The sequence below is a fragment of the Periplaneta americana genome, chromosome 4, assembly GCF_040183065.1.
Source record: "Periplaneta americana isolate PAMFEO1 chromosome 4, P.americana_PAMFEO1_priV1, whole genome shotgun sequence".
Taxonomy (NCBI): domain Eukaryota; kingdom Metazoa; phylum Arthropoda; class Insecta; order Blattodea; family Blattidae; genus Periplaneta; species Periplaneta americana.
Window position 1 is genome coordinate 205,030,531 of NC_091120.1, and position 23,095 is coordinate 205,053,625.

The 23,095-nt window shown below is 38.9% G+C and overlaps 1 protein-coding gene across 3 annotated transcripts in view; it reads right to left on the minus strand.

Moving 5' to 3' along the window:
• The window catches only part of LOC138698680 (glutamate receptor ionotropic, kainate 2-like), an 85,617-nt gene that overhangs the window by 20,363 nt on the left and 42,159 nt on the right, over positions 1-23,095 (minus strand). For all 3 annotated transcript variants that reach the window (XR_011331923.1, XM_069824849.1, XM_069824850.1), the window contains exons 5-12: positions 21,772-22,065; positions 20,068-20,172; positions 18,246-18,386; positions 14,250-14,474; positions 10,702-10,896; positions 7,355-7,439; positions 7,147-7,279; positions 1,931-2,044 (exon numbers count right to left, since the gene is read on the minus strand). Coding sequence is in view for 2 of the 3 variants with exons in the window: in XM_069824849.1 (XP_069680950.1) it covers positions 1,931-2,044; positions 7,147-7,279; positions 7,355-7,439; positions 10,702-10,896; positions 14,250-14,474; positions 18,246-18,386; positions 20,068-20,172; positions 21,772-22,065 (1,292 nt within the window). In the remaining variant the exon portion in view is untranslated. The remainder of the gene's footprint in view (positions 1-1,930; positions 2,045-7,146; positions 7,280-7,354; positions 7,440-10,701; positions 10,897-14,249; positions 14,475-18,245; positions 18,387-20,067; positions 20,173-21,771; positions 22,066-23,095) is intronic.

Consider the following 23,095-nt stretch of genomic DNA (forward strand, 5'->3'; position numbering starts at 1 on the left):
CAGTAACAATGATTAATAAAATTATAATAAAATGCTAATAATAAAAGTAATAATGATAAAGGAAATAATAAATAATACCAATAATAATGGTGATAATAATTATGATACAAATAATAATGATAATAATATTGATAACAAAAATAAGTATGATAATGGTAATGAAGATGATAATAATGAATTGTAATAATAATAATTAAATAGATAATGACGATAATAATGTTAATTAGTAATAATAACAGGAAAAATAAATAAAAGCGTAATAAAAATAATAATTATATCATAATGAAAATGCTTAATAATAATAATGATGAAATGATGATAATAATAATGTAGTAATAATTCATAATAATAATAATAATAGTACTGATAATAATAGTAATAATAATAATAATAATGATGATTTATTTGTTTTATTTATTTATAATATTATTAATGTGCAAAACAACACCACAAGGCCAATTACAGTTTAGCACGATACAAACAAAACAAAACAACAAATGATGATGTGAATGAATGATAGAAATGGCAGTGAGATGAAATACAATCAATATAATAATAATAATAATAATAATTTATTTATTTATTTAATAATAATATTTATTTATTATTAATATTTATTTAATAATAATAATAATAGTAATAATAATGATGATAATAATAATAATAATAATAATAATAATAATAATAATGTTGATGATAATAATAATAACAGTAATAATTATGATGATAATAATAATAGTAATAATGATGATGATGATAATAATAATAATAATAATAGTAATAATGATAATAATAATAGTAATAATGATGATGATAATAATAATAGTAATAATGTTGATAATGATGATAATAATAGTAATAATGATGATAATAACAATAATAGTAATAATAATGATGATAATAATAATAGTAATAATGATGATGATAATAGTAATAGTGATGATAATGATGATAATAATAGTAATAATGATAATAATAATAATAGTAATAATAATAGTAATGATGATGATAATAACAATAATAATAGTAGTAATAATAATGATGATGATAATAATAATAGTAATAATAATGATGATAATAATAATAGTAATAATAATAGTAATGATGATGATGATGATAATAACAATAATAATAGTAGTAATAATGATGATGATAATAATAATAATAGTAATAATGATGATGATAATAATAATAATAATAATAATAATAGTAATAATAATGATGATAATAATAATAGTAATGATGATGATAATAACAATAATAATAGTAGTAATAATAATGATGATAATAATAATAGTAATAATAATAGTAATGATGATGATAATGATGATGATAATAACAATAATAATAGTAGTAATAATGATGATGATAATAATAATAATAGTAATAATGATGATGATAATAATAATAATAGTAATAATAATGATGATAATAATAATAGTAATGATGATGATGATAATAACAATAATAATAGTAGTAATAATAATGATGATAATAATAATAGTAATAATAATAGTAATGATGATGATAATGATGATGATAATAACAATAATAATAGTAGTAATAATGATGATGATAATAATAATAATAATAGTAATAATGATGATGATAATAATAATAATAGTAATAATAATGATGATAATAATAATAGTAATGATGATGATGATAATAACAATAATAATAGTAGTAATAATAATGATGATAATAATAATAGTAATGATGATGATGATAATAACAATAATAATAGTAGTAATAATAATGATGATAATAATAATAATAATAATAATAGTAATAATGATGATAATAATAATAGTAATAATGATTATGATGATGATAATAATAATAATAATAATAATAATAATAATAATTCGCATCTTCCTCGATCAACTTCGCCTCACATTTGCTAGTAGCTTGCGTCCGTCAGTCTCACCTGGGCATTACACCGCACCCCAGGGGTCTGAGCGACCCCACAGCGAACCAGAGGCTGTTGAGCAGAGTGAACTCGGTGTCATCTTGCGGGCTTCGCCTCTCGAACGGTGACAGCCTGGAAAACGCAGACAGCAACGCTCAGTGGAGGATCAGCTGAAGCACACGCTGTGCCTTTTCCTGTAGCGAAGTAGCTACAACGCTCCTAGCGGCGGAATAGGGAACTGAAGCACATAGCTACGAAAACCTTAAAGCTGCGGTTTGGCTACGACGATCTTCGCCGAACGAACATTGCCGACGATTGAAATCGCCAGCGGTCATCGTCAGAGAGTGGTTTCTTTACCGGCGAACTTCGTAGGTGGATAGTAAATTGTTTTATATAGTTGACCATGTCTGATCAGCTGATAATATATGTGTGGTTGACAATAATGATAACGTTATAATATAAGTTTTGCCTTGAAAAACAAGTACGGATCTTTAAAGTAGTTAATGTCATGTTTAGAAATAGATATACAGAGGGTCTTTTAATTCATTGATATTAAGACATCTTGAAAATGAACCCACCAATTTTAAGGAATATTTCAGACTTTCTCCCGAACAATTTCATTTTGTTTTAAGTTCAATTGAAAATGATATTGTAAAATTACCCACAAAATTTATTCACAAACCAATAAGCCCAGCTGAAAGATAAGCATAACTTTAAGGTAAAAACCAGTGACATAAAGGCTTTATTTTTACTTTTTACAAAGTTATTTTTTCCATTTAGGAGCATTTATTTAGGAAATAATGTTACAAATAAAAAAAAAAATGTGAAAAAGAAGTTGCTGCACTTCTCTCCTTTACTCGGAATTCCACTTCACTCACTATTTCACACTCAAACTTTTGCTTCAGTAGCTAAATCTGCCGCATCGTGTGTGTCCTTCAATTATGAATCACTTTACTCAATTGTATTAACAGTTCTGGTTGTTGCAAAATATAGATTTGTTATTGTTTACGTTGGTTCTTCTTTTTGGCTCATGTGAACAGGGATTTGTGTTTAATCAATTAAGATCTCGTCTTCATTAGTGGAGAAATTGCAGAAAGATTTTTGTTTTACTGCCATTATGGCACGTATGATGTATAAATCACATGTTATTAACCCTAGGATGCATGGCGGGGGTCTTTGAGGCCTTTCATCAATTTCATTACTCTCTTAAGGCCCAATTGTATAAAACTCCCTGACTAAAGATCAACTTTGATCGAAGATCGAAAAGTAAACCGAGTTCAGACACTTCTTCTATTGTATAAAACTTTTCTGCGATCAAATTACCTTGGTTCAAATGCAATCTAAGTTCACGTGAAAAGGATTTGGCAACATCGCTTAAACAGGTGAAATACGTGATGCGCGGACCATGTTATACAGGTTTGTTCAGTGTTGCCAATCTAGCGATTTTAACTCTTTTTCAACAACAATTTCTTTTAACTTTTATATTGCTTAAATAGGGATTTAGCGACCTTTTTAGCACCTCATAGTGACAAAATTTAATCTTTCTTTGTTGATGAGAAATCTAGCGACTTTACAACTACTTTTTCGCGACTTTCCGTATTACACTCTGTTGGAGACACTGTTTTTTTTTTTGCAATGTAAATAATGGCGGACAATAAGAAGAAGGTTGACTGTTCTCCAAGTTGTTATCATGTTATGATGTTTGTTACTGCTAAACATAATAAAGCTTTATAAAACGACAATTTTCATTTAGTAATACAGTTAATTGAACATTTATGAATGTACCTATCATATCCATTAATGATTAATGGTTGTTATAAACATAATATAATTAGGCCTATAGGTTATGTTATTTGATACTGCTGAACAGATAGAGTCTTATAAAATATAAGATTGTTTGTGTATTAAGGCAAGAAATTGAAAGAAATATATGTAAATTTACCTAACATATCTATTAATATTAATAATAATGGATATTTTATTTGCACAATCTGTCACTCGTATATTTCAAACAGAAAAGAAATAACTGAACTTGGATCATCTAACTTAATCGGAGAAATTTCTTCAGTCAAAGTTGACTTTAGTTTGAGACAAATTAATCTCAGATTAGACTTTATACAACACAAAATTCCAAGTTCAGCTGAAACAAGGATCAATTTAACCTCTGATCCAAGATTAAATGGTTTATACAATCGGGCCTAAATGTGTTAAAAAATTATGAAATTGCACCAAACTTCATGTAATCTTCTAAAATATATCTAAGAACATGTTGTATGTTCGTTTAAGGAGATACATTAAAATAAACTGTTTAAAATTGTTTGTTAATTCTACACGTATAATGCACAGCGGGGGCCTCTCAGGCCTGTCCTGCTTTATTCATTATACAGCTATACAATTTTATGTTTTACTGCTAATATGTGAATGTTGACACTTCTGACATTTGTATCCTAGTGGCATTGTTGCAACATTTTAATTTTATAATCATTTTTGGATTTAACATTGGCAGAGTAAGCTGCTGCTCCCAGTGCTGTGAAATGCAAGTATTTTTATCATTCTAATTGTGTTTTTTGTGTCTTACTAATAGAAATAGTATCCACCGCTGTAGTCTCGTGGTAATGTGTTCGCTTCCGAACCCATCGGGCCGGGGTTCGATTCCCCCCTTGAGACGAGTTGCCTGTGTGAGGTTTTTCGGGGGTTTCCCTCATTCCTATGGATGAATATCAGGTAACTTTATCAGGTGTATAGAACTCCACTCATTCTCGCCACTTTCTTTCCCCCTCCTCATCATCCTTTCCTTATCATTCCGGTTGTCTTTCTTGGCCTTCAGATCACGCCTGCGGCGGCCCTTCGGTACTCCTGACGCTCTCGGCCGGCCTCCATGGATATCTCAAAGAACAGTATTTGGTGACCCAGCAAAGGAACCCACTCCCCTCCCGACGGGAGGGGTGGCCTACACCTCAGACCGTTTGAGGGGGGAATGTGGTTGAGGCTGTTGTGGTGGAATGGTACACGGACTTAGAGGGATGACGGGACAGGCCGTTAGGGTATTAGGGCTTAGGTCGGTTCGGCATGGGTGCGGTAGTTGGGCTGCAACTCATTTCAAGGGCACACAATAGGCCTCAGTTCCGGTGTATAGGGATATTCCCTCCCGGCCTCATAAGACCACATATGAAGCACAGAATCAACAATCCAAACTTGAACATGAATGTCCTTCAAGCATTTGCCTGGTGTGGAGTCAAACGGCCCCAGGAGGTGGATATGGATTTCATCCAAGAATAATGCCAAAAAGAAGATGCTTTCTGTGCCTACGTGACTTAGAAAGAAAAATTGCTCAGTGATGTTCAAAATGTTCTAAGAATGTGTGCAATGAGCAAAGTGCTCTTGTTTGGGAACACTGTTTTCAGTAGAAGCGCATTGGAATTCAATTTATGTAATAATAATCCGAGGCACGACAGTCCATGAAGGACCATGACCCACCAGCAGGCTGCTGAACTCACGTCCATATACCGAAGAAGAGGTGGACGATCATCCAATCAGAATGTCAGTATCGTGGGGTTAGCACGATGATTCGCCCAGCCGTTAGAGCTGGCTTTCATAACTGAATTTCGCTACCTATCATAGCTCTACAAGTGCATCATAATTCTGGGTGGGCATCGGTCCCCATACTGGCCGATATTTCAAAAGAAAATTTCTTCCCTCATGAGGAATCGAACCAGGGCGCATTTCGTAATGCGAGTCCTAAGCAGGATGCCTTAGGCCACGACGACACAGCGCAGGACCGCTTTATATAATGAAACTATAATTTCAGAACTTGTGCATATAGAGACATTTTTATCATATTTAGCTACTCAAAACATATACATAGTTATAATTATTCTATTATAGCGCTATATTGAATAACTAACTGAATAAAAATACCACAACATTCAAATTGAATTTGTAATGGCGGCCTTTGAGGCCCCCATTATGCATTGATGTAAGTCCAAGAGGCCATGCATCCTAGGGTTAAGTGATTTAATTCATGACCTACTGTAATTTTATAATTGGTTTCTGGACGATGATCACCAGGTTTTTGCCTCCGAGGCAAACGTTCGTCGAGCCCAGTGACGTTCGTTGACGTTCATCGCCGTAAAGAAATCATGCACATTCAAATCAACGGGACAGAATCCCATCGAAGATAGCCAGCGATGATCGTCGGCGAAGATCGCCGTAGCCAAACCTTAGCTTAAGAGTGTACCATCTCACTTATTGTCGGACCATTGGATCTATGCCCCTTCAGCGCTGTCGTCGTTCTTGAAAAAGTTAACGCCTCTACTCACCCCATTCCACCAGTTTCTCTCCCACTACGTCAAACAGCAGGCCAATAGGGATGTTGCGAAACTTCCGTCAAACAGTGTCATGTCTCTTGAATATTGCTTATAATACTGTAAGGTTAATTATTACTTATTCATAATTTAATTTAAGTAGGTCTAATGACGCTGATTGACTTATGCAAAATGCTATTACTTATGCAAATCTAGTCTTTCAGGTGAAGCTTTATTCAAATCTGCTTTACAGGGAGCTTCACCTGAAAGACTAGATTTGCATAATATATTCGTTACTGTGTTCGTTAACAGAAAACCACAATTTTAAGTCACACAGAGATTGTGTGCACTCGTTGTGGGTCTCTGGCGTTTCGTCAGCCCACGCGAGTTGTGGGGATATAAAGGGAAAAGTTGAGACGGTGTCGGGTGGAGTTCCCGGGTAGCTCAGTGGAAGAGCGCTGGTACGTTCAACCAGAGATCCCGGGATCGATACCCGGCCCCGGAACAATTTTTCCCTTGAAATTATTCATGCTATTACTTGCTTAATAATATTTCTTTCGCCACTCCGTGCTACAGTATTCATGTTGAGTTGACAACACTGGACTGCAAGTGCAAATAAACTGTCCCACAAGAAGGCTCAAAATTGTGAGTAGTGGGAGAGAGAAAGAGAGAGGGATAGAAAAGAGGGAAATAGGAATACAGGGAGAGAAATGAATTGCCGAGGCTGAAAAGGAATTAAGGTTCAGATCGCATATCTTACGGGGGCACAGATCCGATGGTCGGACTATACAAAGGGAAATCAGAAATCAGTTACGCAAATGAAAAGCACTAACAGTCTGAAATCAGGGCAATCGTTCCATGGGGTAGTTAAGGGGGGATCTGCAGTGACTCGATTGGGTTATTAGCGCCCAGGCCTGGTTGTGAAGTTACCTGGCCAGGACGTAGAAGGCCAAGGACACGCCCACGTAGCTGACGGCGATGGCCAGCCACACCTGCCACCTGAACAGCGTCAGGAAGGAGAACGCGTTGTGGATGCGTGGCCGGTAGTACAGGATGCTGATCCCTGCAACAGGCACGGAGCCCTAAGACCACGCGTGTACCACGAGCTGCACCACGCCATGCAGGAGGCGGCGCTTACCTGTGTTGATGAAGGGCGTCGTGAAGGTGACGGCGGAGTACCGCTCGGACGTGATGGTCATGTCCGCCACCGCCATGTCCGCCCTCTGCAACACAACACCACTGACGTCACAAACTCTCTTCAAAAATTTCTAGAGCTCTGTCAAAAATTCTTTTCAAAAATTTCTAGAGCTCTTTCAGTGGAGCAGGGTAACCCAGAGTGAGACAAGTGGCCAACAGACTTGGAGCTCGCATACTCAGTTTTTCTCAGCCCCGAACTCCCTTGCAAGGACGCGTTTTCGCATACCTTTTAAAGTTTTTTTCCCGTTCTCCTCCTTACATTTGTTCATTCATTCGTTCATTCATTCATGTCTTCATTCGTTCCTTCCTTCGTTTGTTAATTTGTTCGTTTGTCCTAAATTATTATCTTTTTATAATATTATGTCTAGCCAGTGCCTCAGTATTGAAGTTGTATTTTGGTAAAGGGCGGACTGGGGTTGTCGTACGGCCTGAATACAGGCTGTTCGGCCCTTGCAGCGCGTACAGTAGCACGGGAAACTCATAGTCTGTCCATATCAGTACTACTGGGTGTTCAGTTCAAAGTATGTCATGGCTCGCTGCATGCCGTCATGTGGCTAGCTGATGAGCCTAGAGAATTCAATCTTCCTACACTTCCGCAGCTCAGGTGTATAATCTAAGAGGCAGAGAAGTTGCCTAGCAAGTACGGCGTTCATTCTGAAGAGTACGTGCCGATACGTACGGTAACGCCGGTAGTGGCAGGAATGTGAACTGTTTGGAAATACGTACTGTCGGGATATGGGGAGAGGGTTAAGACGATTACTTACGTATTTGTTGACATTAACTTCGACGGTCAACATGGACACGGAGCATTTGATTTGTGTTGTGGAATGTTGCCGCACGCAACCGATGATAACAAATACCCTGCGTACGACTTGCCGGCGCAAAACACAGTTCGAAAGAGGTTATGGTAGCACACAGACCGTACAGACCGCCATCTGTTGCTACGACGTTCAAGTTATACCGTACTATCTGGTAGGATGGAAGAGAAGGCCTTATGGCCTTAATCCTGTCAGATTAAATAAATTATTATTATTATTATTATTATTATTACTATTATTATTATTATTATTATTATTATTATTATTATTATTATTATTATTATTACACGTTCTCAAGTTCAGATTGAAGAACGCCTTAAATAATAGGCAACTTCTCTAACATATAAGCTGAAACTCGCTTCAAATCGGTGACCCAACAACAGTGACGTCATGACACACTTTGAAATGAACACCCAGTATAGTCCCGTCGCTCTAATTTCCGTCAGCCAATCGCGTTGCAGGTCGGCTACATTTAAACGTGTGCGTCTTGTGATTCGCTGATGAAGACATTATTCATTTCTTAAGGCTCGATAAATTTAGGAAAGTTCAGGATAACAGGCAGGGTTTGGAATTGAACGGGTTACATCAGCTTCTTGTCTATGCGGATGACGTGAATATGTTAGGAGAAAATACACAAACGATTAGGGAAAACACGGAAATTTTACTTGAAGCAAGTAGAGCGATCGGTTTGGAAGTAAATCCCGAAAAGACAAAGTATATGATTATGTCTCGTGACCAGAACATTGTACGAAATGGAAATATAAAAATTGGAGATTTATCCTTCGAAGAGGTGGAAAAATTCAAATATCTTGGAGCAACAGTAACAAATATAAATGACACTCGGGAGGAAATTAAACGCAGAATAAATATGGGAAATGCGTGTTATTATTTGGTTGAGAAGCTCTTATCATCCAGTCTGCTGTCGAAAAATCTGAAAGTTAGAATTTATAAAACAGTTATATTACCGGTTCTTCTGTATGGTTGTGAAACTTGGACTCTCACTCTGAGAGAGGAACATAGGTTCAGGGTGTTTGAGAATAAGGTGCTAAGGAAAATATTTGGGGCTAAGAGGGATGAAGTTACAGGAGAATGGAGAAAGTTACACAACACAGAACTGCACGCATTGTATTCTTCACCTGACATAATTAGGAACATTAAATCCAGACGTTTGAGATGGGCAGGGCATGTAGCACGTATGGGCGAATCCAGAAATGCATATAGAGTGTTAGTTGGGAGACCGGAGGGAAAAAGACCTTTAGGGAGGCCGAGACGTACATGGGAGGATAATATTAAAATGGATTTGAGGGAGGTGGGTTATGATGATAGAGACTGGATTAATCTTGCACAGGATAGGGACCGCTGGCGGGCTTATGTGAGGGCGGCAATGAACCTTCGGGTTCCTTAAAAGCCATTTGTAAGTAAGTAAGTAAGGCTCGATAAATACTTAATATAATTGCCCGCCATTTTGGCTCTTTCGTTGGCGTTCGCAGAAAGCACACGAGGACGTTATTTGCCGCTCAATTATTTGCTGAATTACAGTGCGTTTGATTTATTATCATAGGAGCTACGACATGATAATGTTTAACGGTGTGGCAAATAGATTCCTCGTACGATAGCTCGGCAACGAAAGAACAAAAATGGCGAACGATACTACTTACCTAGATTTTATAGAGCCTTCACTTCCTAAGACGTAAGCAAAGAGGCGGAGTCACGCCAGAAATAACAGCGTCGCGACTATATATAGCACTGGTCACTTCCTAATTGGCTAGTATATATCCATCTATTCATAGAGTCATTCTACCTAAGAGCCAACTGGCTAGTCTCTGATATTGAGGCAACTCATCCTGCCTAAGGTTTTTCCGTGGTTTTCCTAAGGCGCTAAGACAAATATCGGGATGAGCCCTATAAGAAATGGGCCACGGACCTATATGCCCTTCTCCATATATATTCCCCTTTTCTAAATGACGAATGCCCTAGTTCAGAACCTATCATTTGTCTATTAAATGTACGAGGTCACTCAATAAGTCGCAAATTGAAAGGACAGGGACCTCTCAAATTGCAGATTAGATTTCACGGCGCTTCTTCCGACGGCCTTCATATGCTTTGTCATCGAACAACAGATGACAGCGTCTCGCCATCCTAACGGCAACCACCAGCCATCTCCTCCTCGCCCCGTTCCATGATCACTTGATCAAATCTCCGTCCTCCTCGCGTATGTGGTACCTAAGAGGTTACGTCCAATTTCGGCTTCCCCTTCAAAATTTTCTAGAGCTCCTTCAGTGGAGCAGCGAAACCCGGAGTGAGACTAGTGGCCAACAGGCTTGGAGCTCACATATTTAGTTTGTACAGCCCCCAACCCCTTGCAAGGGCGCGTTTTGCGTACCTTTTAAATTTTTCCTCCCAATTCTCTTTCGATTTTTCGATGGCGTCGAGATCGCTTTTAACCTTTTCACCACGGCGCGTGTCTCACCTTGGCCTGCATCTCTCCCATCATGCCCGTCCACCGGTTGGTCTGGGGGTCGAACAAGCCGTGGTGGGACATGAGCCTCAGCTCGTACGTGAAGCCGATCATCTTGGCCAGCTTATCCACCAGCTCCACGGCGAAGCCCTCGTAGCGGTCGTTGCCCTCCAGGGACGCCGACTTGATCATGCAGTAGGGCGCGCTCTGCAACAGTGAGGCGTCCTCAATCCCTGGTTAGCAGGAGTGATTAAGCTGACCTTTTATTGAGGAAAATCTACGAGAGGAAGAAGGAGCGTGCATTGTTTGTATTCTATCCATTGCTGTTAATGAATGAGGAATTTACAAAGTCTTAAAGTTTGACTGTGTGTTCGTGTTCAGGCCATCACATTATCTGACCACTTAATATCACATATATATAATTTGAAGTGGTAATGGAAATTACGGGAAAACGGCTGAACGGATTTTAATAAATGAGCCCTCATTTTGAAGCTTGAAACTCAAAGTTTTCCAGAAAAATAGTAGTTTTCAGTGAAATGTCAATTTTTCAACATAATTTTCCTATTTTCCAAAATCCATCTGTCGTCAGTTTTTAGAACTAGCTAATTGCATTTCAGAATAAAACAAAACACACACTACAGTAAACAATATTACACGAAGGCCATGATCTGCAAGAATGCTGACATATTTAGAGCTCAAATTAAATTGGTTATTAAAAACTTAACTTACTAAAAATAATTTACAGGTTCGATTCTGTGGTGTGTAATTTTATGGGTACAGCTGTGTATTGGATATTAAAAACTACAAAACTTGAGGTGGTTTGATGACATTATTACCATTACAAATGAAATATTATTGTAGTTAATGCCATGATGTGACTATTTTTCATTAATTATACATATTAATGCTATATTGATGATATGAAAGTGAAACGTTTTGGGGTTATATAAGTGGATGTAGAGAATAACTTAAATTAGATTTTGGTTTCTATATTTTAGTGAGTGGCGGCTATATAGTACCTATATATAGTGTATGTTACTGAAAGCTATAAAACTTACGTAAGATAATAATATTATTAAAAATCAAATATTTTTATACTTATTAATCAAGTGGGGTTGGGTCTTTTTCATATATTTAATGGCGGTGTGGTGTAGATATTTATATGCGTGGTTCTCTTCAGTATTGGCTCGAGAGAGAGTGTCTTTCATTATTATGGAAGCAAATAACTTTCAGAATGTTTGGTATTCTTCATTGAAAATAAATCTGAAAAATGTTTATTTGAACGTCTAATGAACTTAGTTTGCAGCTTTTGCTGCACAAGCCACTAGTTTTGATATAATTCGGTGTTTGTTCTTCCATTTACATATAACATTTTCTTATAAATACTCCATAGCTATGAATTTATTAGCGTTCAAAAACTGAGTTTCGCCATTGTTACGCGAAAATCTGTTCGTTTCATTTTAATGACAGTCGAATAATAATGTTATTTGTTAAAAAAATAACTTAAAAAAGAGTGAAGGAATTTAAAACATGAACTTCAAGCAGAATTAATAAACATATTTCCTTTTATTTACTATGATTACCTCTTGGAATGATTTAAAAGGGTCTGTCGTTGATTCATATCATGTTTTGTAATGTGACAATGTAAATGCGAAGGACAGAGCCATCTTGTGGATAATAGGTCAACAAACAAAACATGATGGGTTGGCTACATATTATAAATACTAACCGTCATTTCGAGCACATCCTACGTACAAGGTTATTAACTGAGATTTGTAAATTTTATGAAAATAATTTATAAATGTAAATAAATATAAATAACAAGTGTAAATAAATGCAAATAATAATTTAGCCATCCAGTATGCAAACTTCTCAACACCACATTTCTTCGATTTTCGCTGCTTTCCCTATTACAGTTCATGAAGTTATTCCTAATCAAAAAAAAACATTTTACTGTTTCAAAACTGCTCAACTCCACACAGGAAAATCGTGATTATATATTTTACTAACAACATTTCGTGCTCAGGAATAGCGCCAAGGATTTCTTAATCCACTACTTGACACAATATCGCAGACATCTTGCCTCGATCATACAAACTTACTTACTTAGGGCTTTTTAGAGAACCCGGAGGTTCATTGTCGCCCTCACATAAGCCCGTCATCGGTCCCTATCCTGAGCAAATCGATCATATAAACTATCAGAGTGAAATTAAAAAAAAAATCTCTTGGAAATGTTTGCATCCGGTAGCTGGACTCTTTCCATATTTTATTATTATTCAATTGCAGACTCCAAAATAAATGTAGACTAGTGAGAGTTAAAAAAAAAATATCAGGTTTGCTGTGCTTTCGAACAATAGACATAGCATCTTGGCATAGCTGCTGCATGTTTCGTGAACTACCTTGAAATGTAGATGGTAGAATCATTTTATCCTGCTAAGAGATCTTGCTGAAATGATCGGGAGACTACAAAATCTTGTAGGCCTCATATTTTATGAGAAAGTAATACCTTTTGGTCTTTCCTTAGGAACTGTAATTTTTTAGCTCTCTGGAGCCAATACTGAAGAGAATCACGCATATAAATCGACACCACACCGCCATTAAATATATGAAAAAGACCCAACCCCACTTGATTAATAACTGTAAAATTATTTCATTTTTAATAACAATATTATTATCTTACGTAAGTTTTAAAGTTTTCAGTAACATATACCATATAACTATATAGCCGCCACTCAGTAAAATATAGAAATTAAGATCTAATTTAAGATATTCTCTACATCTACTTATATAACCCCAAACCATTTCACTTTCATATCATGAATATAGCATTAATATGTATAATTAATGAAAAATAGTCACATCATGGCATTGACTACAATAATATTTCATTTATAATACTAATAATGTCATCAAACCACCTCAAGTTTTGTAGATTTCAATATCCAATACACAGCTGTACTCAGAAAATTACACACCGCAGAATCAGACCTGTAAATTACTTTTAGTCTTGAAGTTTTTAATAACCAATTTAATTTGAGCTCTAAATATGTCAGCATTCTTGCAGATCATGGCCTTCGTGTAATATTGTTTACTGTAGTGTGTGTTTTGATTTATTCTGAAATGCAATTAGTTAGTGACGACAGATGGATTTTAGAAAATAGGAAAATTATGTTGAAAAATTGACATTTCACTGAAAACTACTATTTGTCTGAAAAAGTTTGGTTCCAAGCTTCAAAATGAGGGGTCATTTATTAAAATCCGTTCAGCCGTTTTCCCGTAATTTCCATTACCAGTTCAAATTATATATATAGATAGTAAATGTAGATAATATGGAAACAGCGATATCGACAGACATGTTTAAACTCATATCTCTTAATTTGACTTCACAAACTTCAAGTTCCCTGTCCCAAAATGTTCTGTAGAACTTCCCCTATTTCCTGTTTAACTTCTGCACGCTTTTTCTGAATCATCCTGTATTGAAAGAAGTTCCGCAGTTTAGAGGGGACGCTATGAAACACAGTACACTGGAAAGGAAGCAGCAACTGAATCGTCTGCCTCACCAGCACGGTGAGCACGGTGAGGTGTCTGCCCCGCAGCGTGTCGTTGTGGGTCTCGCCGATGGGCTCCAGCGGGAAGCTGAGGTTGAGCCCCGCGCCCTGCCGCCACGTGCCCAGGGGCGCCAGTCCGCCCTCCAGCAGCTTCACCACCTGCACCTGCGCGCCTGCGCGGTAGCCGTCCTCGCCGAACTGCAGCGTGCCGGTCAGGCCTGGGCCTGCGTCCGCCGTCTGTCGGGGGAATACCGGCCAGGCATGATAATGCATTACAACAGAGCGTACTATTAAGAGGAGAAGTAAAGAACTGTGTTTACTCCACATAAATTAACAATTAGTTGGTAATACTGTATATAACCTACTTACTTACTTACTGGGTTTTAAGGAACCCGGAGGTTCATTGCCGCCCTCACATAAGCCCGCCATTGGTCCCTATCCTGAGCAAGATTAACCAATTCTCTACCATCATATCCCACCTCCCTCAAATCCATTTTAATATTATCCTCCCATCTACGTCTCGGCCTCCCCAAAGGTCTTTTTCCCTCCGGTCTCCCAACTAACACTCTATATCCATTTCTGGATTCGCCCATACGTGCTACATGCCCTGCCCATCTCAAACGTCTGGATTTTATGTTCCTAATTATGTCAGGTGAAGAATACAATGCGTGCAGTTCTGCGTTGTGTAACTTTCTCCATTCTCCTGTAACTTCATCCCTCTTAGCCCCAAAAATTTTCGTAAGAACCTTATTCTCAAACATCCTTAATCTCTGTTCCTCTCTCAAAGTGAGAGTCCAAGTTTCACAACCATACAGAACAACCGGTAATATAACTGTTTTATAAATTCTAACTTTCAAATTTTTTGACAGCAGTCTAGGTGACAAAAGCTTCTCAACCGAATAATAACAGGCATTTCCCATATTTATTCTGCGTTTAACTTCCTCCGGAGTGTCATTTCCGTGTTTTCCCTAATCGTTTGTGGATTTTGTCCTAACATATTCACGTCATCCGCATAGACAAGAAGCTGATGTAACCCATTCAATTCCAATCCCTCTCTGTTATCCTGGACTTTCCTAATGGCATATTCTAGAGCGAAGTTAAAAAGTGAAGGTGATAGTGCATCTCCCTGCTTTAGCCCACAGTGAATTGGAAAAGCATCAGATAGAAACTGGCCTATACGGACTCTGCTGTAAATTTCACTAAGACACATTTTAATTAATCGAACTAGTTTCTTGGGAATACCAAATTCAGTAAGAATATCATATAAAATTTCTCTCTGAACCGAGTTATACGCCTTTTTGAAATCTATGAATATCTGATGTACTGTCGAATACAAAAAAATATATTTAGTAGTTACCCAAAATAGTTTTTCCATCTGTTCAGAATTGAATGAGACTCACTGTATATAAACACATGAAAATATCCCGTAAATACTGTTATTGTTATTTATCCATCTGCATGCGAATAATGCCAACTTATATTAAGTTTCTATGCTTACGCATTGTGCGCACGTCTGTTTCTAGTCCATGCCAGAGCACAACTGAATAACATTACTTTTTAAATATATTATATTGCAATCTACTTCTGATTGAGGTTCTGGCTGATATACACATCTATTATCAGGCGGTACATCTCACTTGACGATATGTGTCAGAGGAAGAACAATTGTTTGTATGCATCTGAAGTCTGACTAGAGTAATACGTAGCTAGTCAGCGATGTATGCAATGGAGGGGGAAAGGAACTGGCCATCCTACCCTTCTATCTCCTGTCCTAGTTTCCTCATGAGTTATGTCTTATTTGTGTCACTTATTAGGTCCCAACCTATCTTCGGAGTTTTAATTAAACAAAGGTACATACAAAAGAAATTGCAACCCTCCCATGGATTATAATAAGCTGTCCCAACTAGTTTATATATACAGGGTGTATGGTAACTCCTGCACCAAAATTTAAGAGGTGATTCTACATGTTAAATATAACAAAACTTTCATTACACTTTTCCTTCGATGTGGCGCCGTTAAGCAGGAAAAAAATAGTCTTTGCCCAATGTTTGCAGTGCTCTATTGCGGTGATACCCCGATAAAAATGATTGATTGCTATACAAGCAGATAGGTAAAATTAATCTGAACCGCGAATGTATTGAATCTTTTTTTTGCAAATTAAACCGTTTAGCCATGAATTTAAATTGAATAATTGCGAAAATCGTTGAAATAAATCTTGCAACGTAGCACACGTCGTGTGTTACCAACTGAGCACAGCAGAGGGGGGGGGGAAGGTAAGGAGTGCACGCCGTGCTTGCTAGATTAGTCGTGCTGTTGCCAAATGCTTCATAAAAACACAACGATTTCCTCTAAAGCAGTGAATGTTAAAAAAGAAGACTTATTTATATTTTCCATATCTCTCCTCATGATCTACTGCATTATGCATTACCAGTTTCATTTTGGTGCAGAGCTTACCATCCACTCTGTATACTATGCTGACTGCGCTCGGGTATAGGAATGTTTGTCGAATATGACGTAAACATTTCCATGACAACCTGAGTAGAATTTCTGTTCCATAAAACACTTTCATTTGTTCTATTAGTGTAGGTCGAACATAGATGTTAGCCTACACATAGGTAAAAAAAGTAGCTGCCCATACACACTAACTGTAAGAGTGAAAACGTACTTTGCAGTGCTATACTGAGAATCACGTAAGAGTAATTCCTAAAAGACTAATTTGGCCGTCTCTTCAGTGTTGCCAACTAATACTAGATATCACCAGAAGAGGATAAAATCACACAATGCCATGTACTATAATAATAATAGTAATAATAATAATAATAATAATAATAATAATAATAATAATAATAATAATAATAATAATAATAATAATAATATAGCATTAACAATAACGATGTCTTGCTTATTTACTACATCTCATCTTTATATTGGGAAGGTGTTCTCTAAAAGATTCAATAATTTGTGAAAGAGTATACTGTATTTTTCTTCTGGATCTCTCGCACATTATGTTAGTAGTTAGTAGATTAGTGAATGATATAATATTAAAATGTATTTTGTCTGAGAACATGAAATTTATTGCTTTTATTAAACAGTTTAAGAATCACGAGACCTAACCTAAAAATGTATTTGGTTTGATCACGTGAAAGATTAGTATGAATGCCGAAAACGAATGCCACTTTGAAATGTATGATTTAGAATATTTACTCCATTATTGTAATCAAAGTCCAAAGACGAAAGAAATTAATTAAAATATGAAATGGTATTTCTATCGATTACTCGAGGGCATGTATTACATCAAATATGTTATATTTATTTACACTTAGCCTACCTGACTCTAATCTTGAAATTATAACCACAACACAAAGCAACACATGCAATAACTATTATGTATGAATATTAATACTGATATTAATTAATTATTAGTAAGTTTAAATTTCACTAGCTTTCAGTAATGGGCTCAGAAATCTAGAACAATTTGAATTTTCAGAATTTAAATACTGACAACTTGTGTCACTGCTGCCAACATAACCGTTATAAAATCACTACCAGTTGTAGTATCTCTCAGTACCGAAATTCGAAACAAAGTTGGGAAAAGAAAATTCAACCTGCAAACTAGAAAATCATCACAATCCACTAGCTTATGTAGTAATGGGGGAAAAATGGTTAGGTTTCACCCTTAGGGTATGAAGTAAGCTGATCCGGACTGTACATGAAAAACCTGGAGAGATATTTATAGACTTGTCATGCGCAGTACTACTCAAGCCGCGAGATAGTCTTGCAGTTACAATGGGCAGCAAATTTTTCGTATTTGTGTGGTGTGGAGATCTCACTATGTGCTCATGCAGTTCGAGGGAAGGTTTCGTCAAGAATTCATTAATAGTTTCCTTGCTAGTTTGTTAGCAGAATAAAATTCAGAACTGAGCAGTCAAAATTTCGCGAATGATGTACACTGCAGCGAAGCTGGAAAATGGCTAAATCTGATTGGCTCAAACGAAACACGTGACTCACCGTGTTCAGGAAGTCCGCGATGAAGTCAGCGTAGCCAGTCTCGTTGTCGGCGTCGCAGTCCAGGGCGTCGAACTCCAGGTCCAGCTGCTGCAGCGCGTGCGCAAGCGCCACCACGCCGTCATGCATGAGCGCGGCGCCAATCTGAGGAGACGGAGTGGCATGAGTGTCCTGCCTAACAATCCCTGTCAGTACCCGTGAGTGTCCTGCCTAAGAATCCCTGTCAGTACCCGTGAGTGTCCTGCCTAAGAATCCCTGTCAGTACCCGTGAGTGTCCTGCCTAACAATCCCTGTCAGTACCCGTGAGTGTCCTGCCTAAGAATCCCTGTCAGTACCCGTGAGTGTCCTGCCTAAGAATCCCTGTCAGTACCCGTGAGTGTCCTGCCTAAGAATCCCTGTCAGTGTCTGTGAGTGTCCTGCCTAAGAATCCCTGTCAGTACCCGTGAGTGTCCTGCCTAAGTATCCCTGTCAGTACCCGTGAGTGTCCTGCCTAAGAATCCCTGTCAGTATCTGTGAGTGTCCTGCCTAAGAATCCCTGTCAGTACCCGTGAGTGTCCTGCCTAAGAATCCCTATCAGTGTCTGTGAGTGTCCTGCCTAAGAATCCCTGTCAGTGTCTGTGAGTGTCCTGCCTAAGAATCCCTGTCAGTACCCGTGACTGTCCTGCCTAAGAATCCCTGTCAGTATCTGTGAGTGTCCTGCCTAAGAATCCCTGTCAGTGTGTGTGAGTGTCCTGCCTAAGAATCCCTGTCAGTACCCGTGAGTGTCCTGTCTAAGAATACCTGTCAGTACCTGTGAGTGTCCTGCCTAAGAATCCCTGTCAGTACCCGTGAGTGTCCTGCCTAAGAATCCCTGTCAGTACCTGTGAGTGTCCTGCCTAAGAATCCCCGTCAGTATCTGTGAGTGTCCTGCCTAAGAATCCCTGTCAGTATATGTGAGTGTCCTGCCTAAGAATCCCTGTCAGTACCCGTGAGTGTCCTGCCTAAGAATCCCTGTCAGTATCTGTGAGTGTCCTGCCTAAGAATCCCTGTCAGTACCTGTGAGTGTCCTGCCTAAGAATCCCTGTCAGTACATGTGAGTGTCCTGCCTAAGAACCCCTGTCAGTACCTGTGAGTGTCCTGCCTAAGAATCCCTGTCAGTACCTGTGAGTGTCCTGCCTAAGAATCTCTGTCAGTACCTGTGAGTGTCCTGCCTAAGGATCCCTGTCAGTACCTGTGAGTGTCCTGCCTAAGAATCTCTGTCAGTACCTGTGAGTGTCCTGCCTAAGGATCCCTGTCAGTACCTATGAGTGTCCTGCCTAAGAATCCCTGTCAATACCTGTGAGTGTCATTTCTAAGGATTTCTGAGAGTGCAAGTACCACTCAGTCGGCCTGGGTGGCGCAGTGTGCTTAAATGCAACAGGCTCATGTCAGTAGATTTACTGGCATGTAAAATAACTCCTGCAGGACAAAATTCCAACATACCGGAAACAGTGATATAACCTCGGTAGTTGCAATCGTCGTTAAATAAAACATAACATTGTAACACATGTACCACTCACCGTAACTGTCCTTCGTAAGGATCCCTCTCAATGTGTCAGTGAGTGTCCTTGCTAAGGATTTTTGATAGTACATGCATCACTCACTATGAGTGTCCTTGGTAAGGATCTCTGTCAATTTGTCTGTCACTGTGAGTGTCCTTCGTAAGGATCCTTGTCAATTTGTCAGTCACTGTAAGTGTCCTTGGTAAGGATCTCTGTCAGTGTGTCAGTCACTGTGAGTTTCCGTGAGGATCACTGTCAATATCTGTACTACTCACTGTATCATGGTTAAGGCCCACATCACTCACCGTGAGGTTGCGCGGCATCTTCTGCTTCAGGTTGTCCACCATGCGCAGGCCCACGATGCTGGAGTCGGCGTGCTGGAAGGGTTCCAGGTCCAGCGTCTGCAAGTCCTAAAAGAAACGTCAAAAATGCCGTTACGCGTCTTATGTAGCGGTTAACAAACTTTCACTCTTGTCTGCAACTGTCGGTCAATCAGTGGAGCAGAGACAAACCAGCCAGGCAGACAACAGTTGAGAAGTGGAATAGGAGCACCGAGTTCGATGTTAGCACAACCATAGCTTACATAAAGTCACATATAAAGGGATAATAGCGATAACAGAGCTCATATATAATGTGTTTTGTTTACCTCATTATAGAATTGACGTTTTACTCTCTCGTGAACAGACCCACCTGCTGGGCCTGCTTCAATACGGGATACAGGTGTCTTGTTTACACTCACCACGAAGGTGGCGATTAGGTCTGCTAGAAGATTAGTTCCTCGTGTTTACACTCTCCATGGTTATGACGTGGAACTCTGTTCTCCCACTAGGTTTGCTTGAAGATTAGTTATCGTGTCTTGTTTAAACTCACCACGAAGCTGAAGAGGAAGTTCTGCTCTCCCTCTAGGTTTGTTTGAAGATTAGTTATCGTGTCTTGTTTAAACTCACCACGAAGCTGAAGAGGAAGTTCTGCTCTCCCTCTAGGTTTGTTTGAAGATTAGTTATCGTGTCTTGTTTAAACTCACCACGAAGCTGAAGAGGAAGTTCTGCTCTCCCTCTAGGTTTGCTTGAAGATTAGTTATCGTGTCTTGTTTAAACTCACCACGAAGCTGAAGAGGAAGTTCTCCTCTCCCTCTACGTTTGCTTGAAGATTAGTTATCGTGTCTTGTTTAAACTCACCACGAAGCTGAAGAGGAAGTTCTGCTCTCCCTCTAGGTTTGCTTGAAGATTAGTTATCGTGTCTTGTTTAAACTCACCACGAAGCTGAAGAGGAAGTTCTGCTGTCCCTCTAGGTTTGCTTGGAGACTGGCTATGTGTCTTGTTTAAACTCACCACGAAGCTGAAGAGGAAGTTCTGCTGTCCCTCTAGGTTTGCTTGGAGACTGGTTATCATGTCTTGTTTAAACTCACCACGAAGCTGAAGAGGAAGTTCTGCTCTCACTCTAGGTTTGCTTGGAGACTGGTTATGATATCTTGTTTAAACTCACCACGAAGCTGAAGAGGAAGTTCTGCTGTCCCTCTAGGTTTGCTTGGAGACTGGTTATCGTGTCCTGTTTAAACTCACCACAAAGCTGAAGAGGAAGTTCTGCTCTCACTCTAGGTTTGCTTGGAGACTGGTTATGATATCTTGTTTAAACTCACCACGAAGCTGAAGAGGAAGTTCTGCTGTCCCTCTAGGTTTGCTTGGAGACTGGCTATGTGTCTTGTTTAAACTCACCACGAAGCTGAAGAGGAAGTTCTGCTGTCCCTCTAGGTTTGCTTGGAGACTGGTTATCGTGTCTTGTTTAAACTCACCACGAAGCTGAAGAGGAAGTTCTGCTCTCACTCTAGGTTTGCCTGGAGACTGGTTATGATATCTTGTTTAAACTCACCACGAAGCTGAAGAGGAAGTTCTGCTCTCCCTCTAGGTTTGCTTGGAGACTGGGTATCGTGTCCTGTTTAAACTCACCACGAAGCTGAAGAGGAAGTTCTGCTTTCGCACAAGGCTTGCTTGAAGCTTGCCGACACTCACCAGGGAGGTGACGAGGAACTTCTGGTCGCCGGTGAGCAGCCCCACCTGCTGGGCCTGCAGGAGCACACGGGGCAGCTTCTCCGCCGAGCAGTGCAGCACCGCGTTGAGCCTCCCCGAGCGCCTGGTGGCGCGCAGCACGGTCCTGTGGTCGACGCCGAGCGGGTCCAGCTGGCGCAGAGTGAAGCGGCGCCCGGGCGTCTGCAGCAGGGGGGCGAGGTGCGCCAGATCCTCGGGGCGCTCGTACAGCAGCGTGAAGTCCCTCCACTGCCACTCCGCCACCAGGTCCTCGCACAGCTGCGAGACGGACAGTTGCACAGAGTGCGATGTGCTCAGTCAAGTTACTTCTTGCCTTTCACAAAGTTTACAATTATTGTAAATTGTAAACTCATGACTGGCAATCTGAGTTTGCAAAGTTGAACTTCATATAAAGGAAGTCATCTTTAGAAATGAAATTTTGCACACTTCACAAGTGTTTTGTTTCGCAATGATGGAGTGATTTTACATATTAAAATTAAAAATTTATATATCTTCTCACTATTCGTGAGCTGCCACAAGGGACAAAGAGTACTTAACCATAGAAATTTTTACAAGTTCATGAAAAACCATTAATTTTGTTTTAACAATGAAATTCCTACAAGTACATAGCTACAACTTTTTTTTTGTTGAAATTAGTGGAAATATACCTATTTTTAGAAATATAAGTGTTACAAAAAAGTAAAGAATGCTACTGAACTTAGTTTGATTTCGAATATAGGTGATTCTTCAGGAGAGCAATTGATCCTTTCAATGCAGCTAAAGTTACAATTGGAATAATAGATGTAGGTATTCCAAGGCTTTTAAACACATCTTTCATGAAGAGAGTAGCGGTACCTCTTGCTCCAACCAGAACTCCGATTACTTCAAGCTCTTTTAGCTGGTATTTTTTTAGGTAATAGGGAATGGTAGGATTGTAGATATTCTTTTTTCATTATCCACTTCTGCTGGCTGTTCCTCATCCGTTTCGAAACTCACAGTGGGATCAATTATGTACCCGGATCTTGTAGATTCCTTGAAAGCTATTATATCTATGCGCCGTGTACTGCCAGTGACGGAGAGACCATGTACTTCTTCAAAGGTGTTGTAATCGGCATCTTTAAGGGCAGTGGCTATAATTGATCGTACTTGGTGGTGTCTAGCGTTTCGCAGAGCTTCGCCGTGCGGACAGGATCCCAGGACGTGTGCAAGAGTTTCAACCTCGTTGTGGCAATGCCTACAACGGTTGTCCTGAGATCTTCCCGGCACAGCACGTACTGCAGCAACATTTCCAACCATTTTAATGCATCGC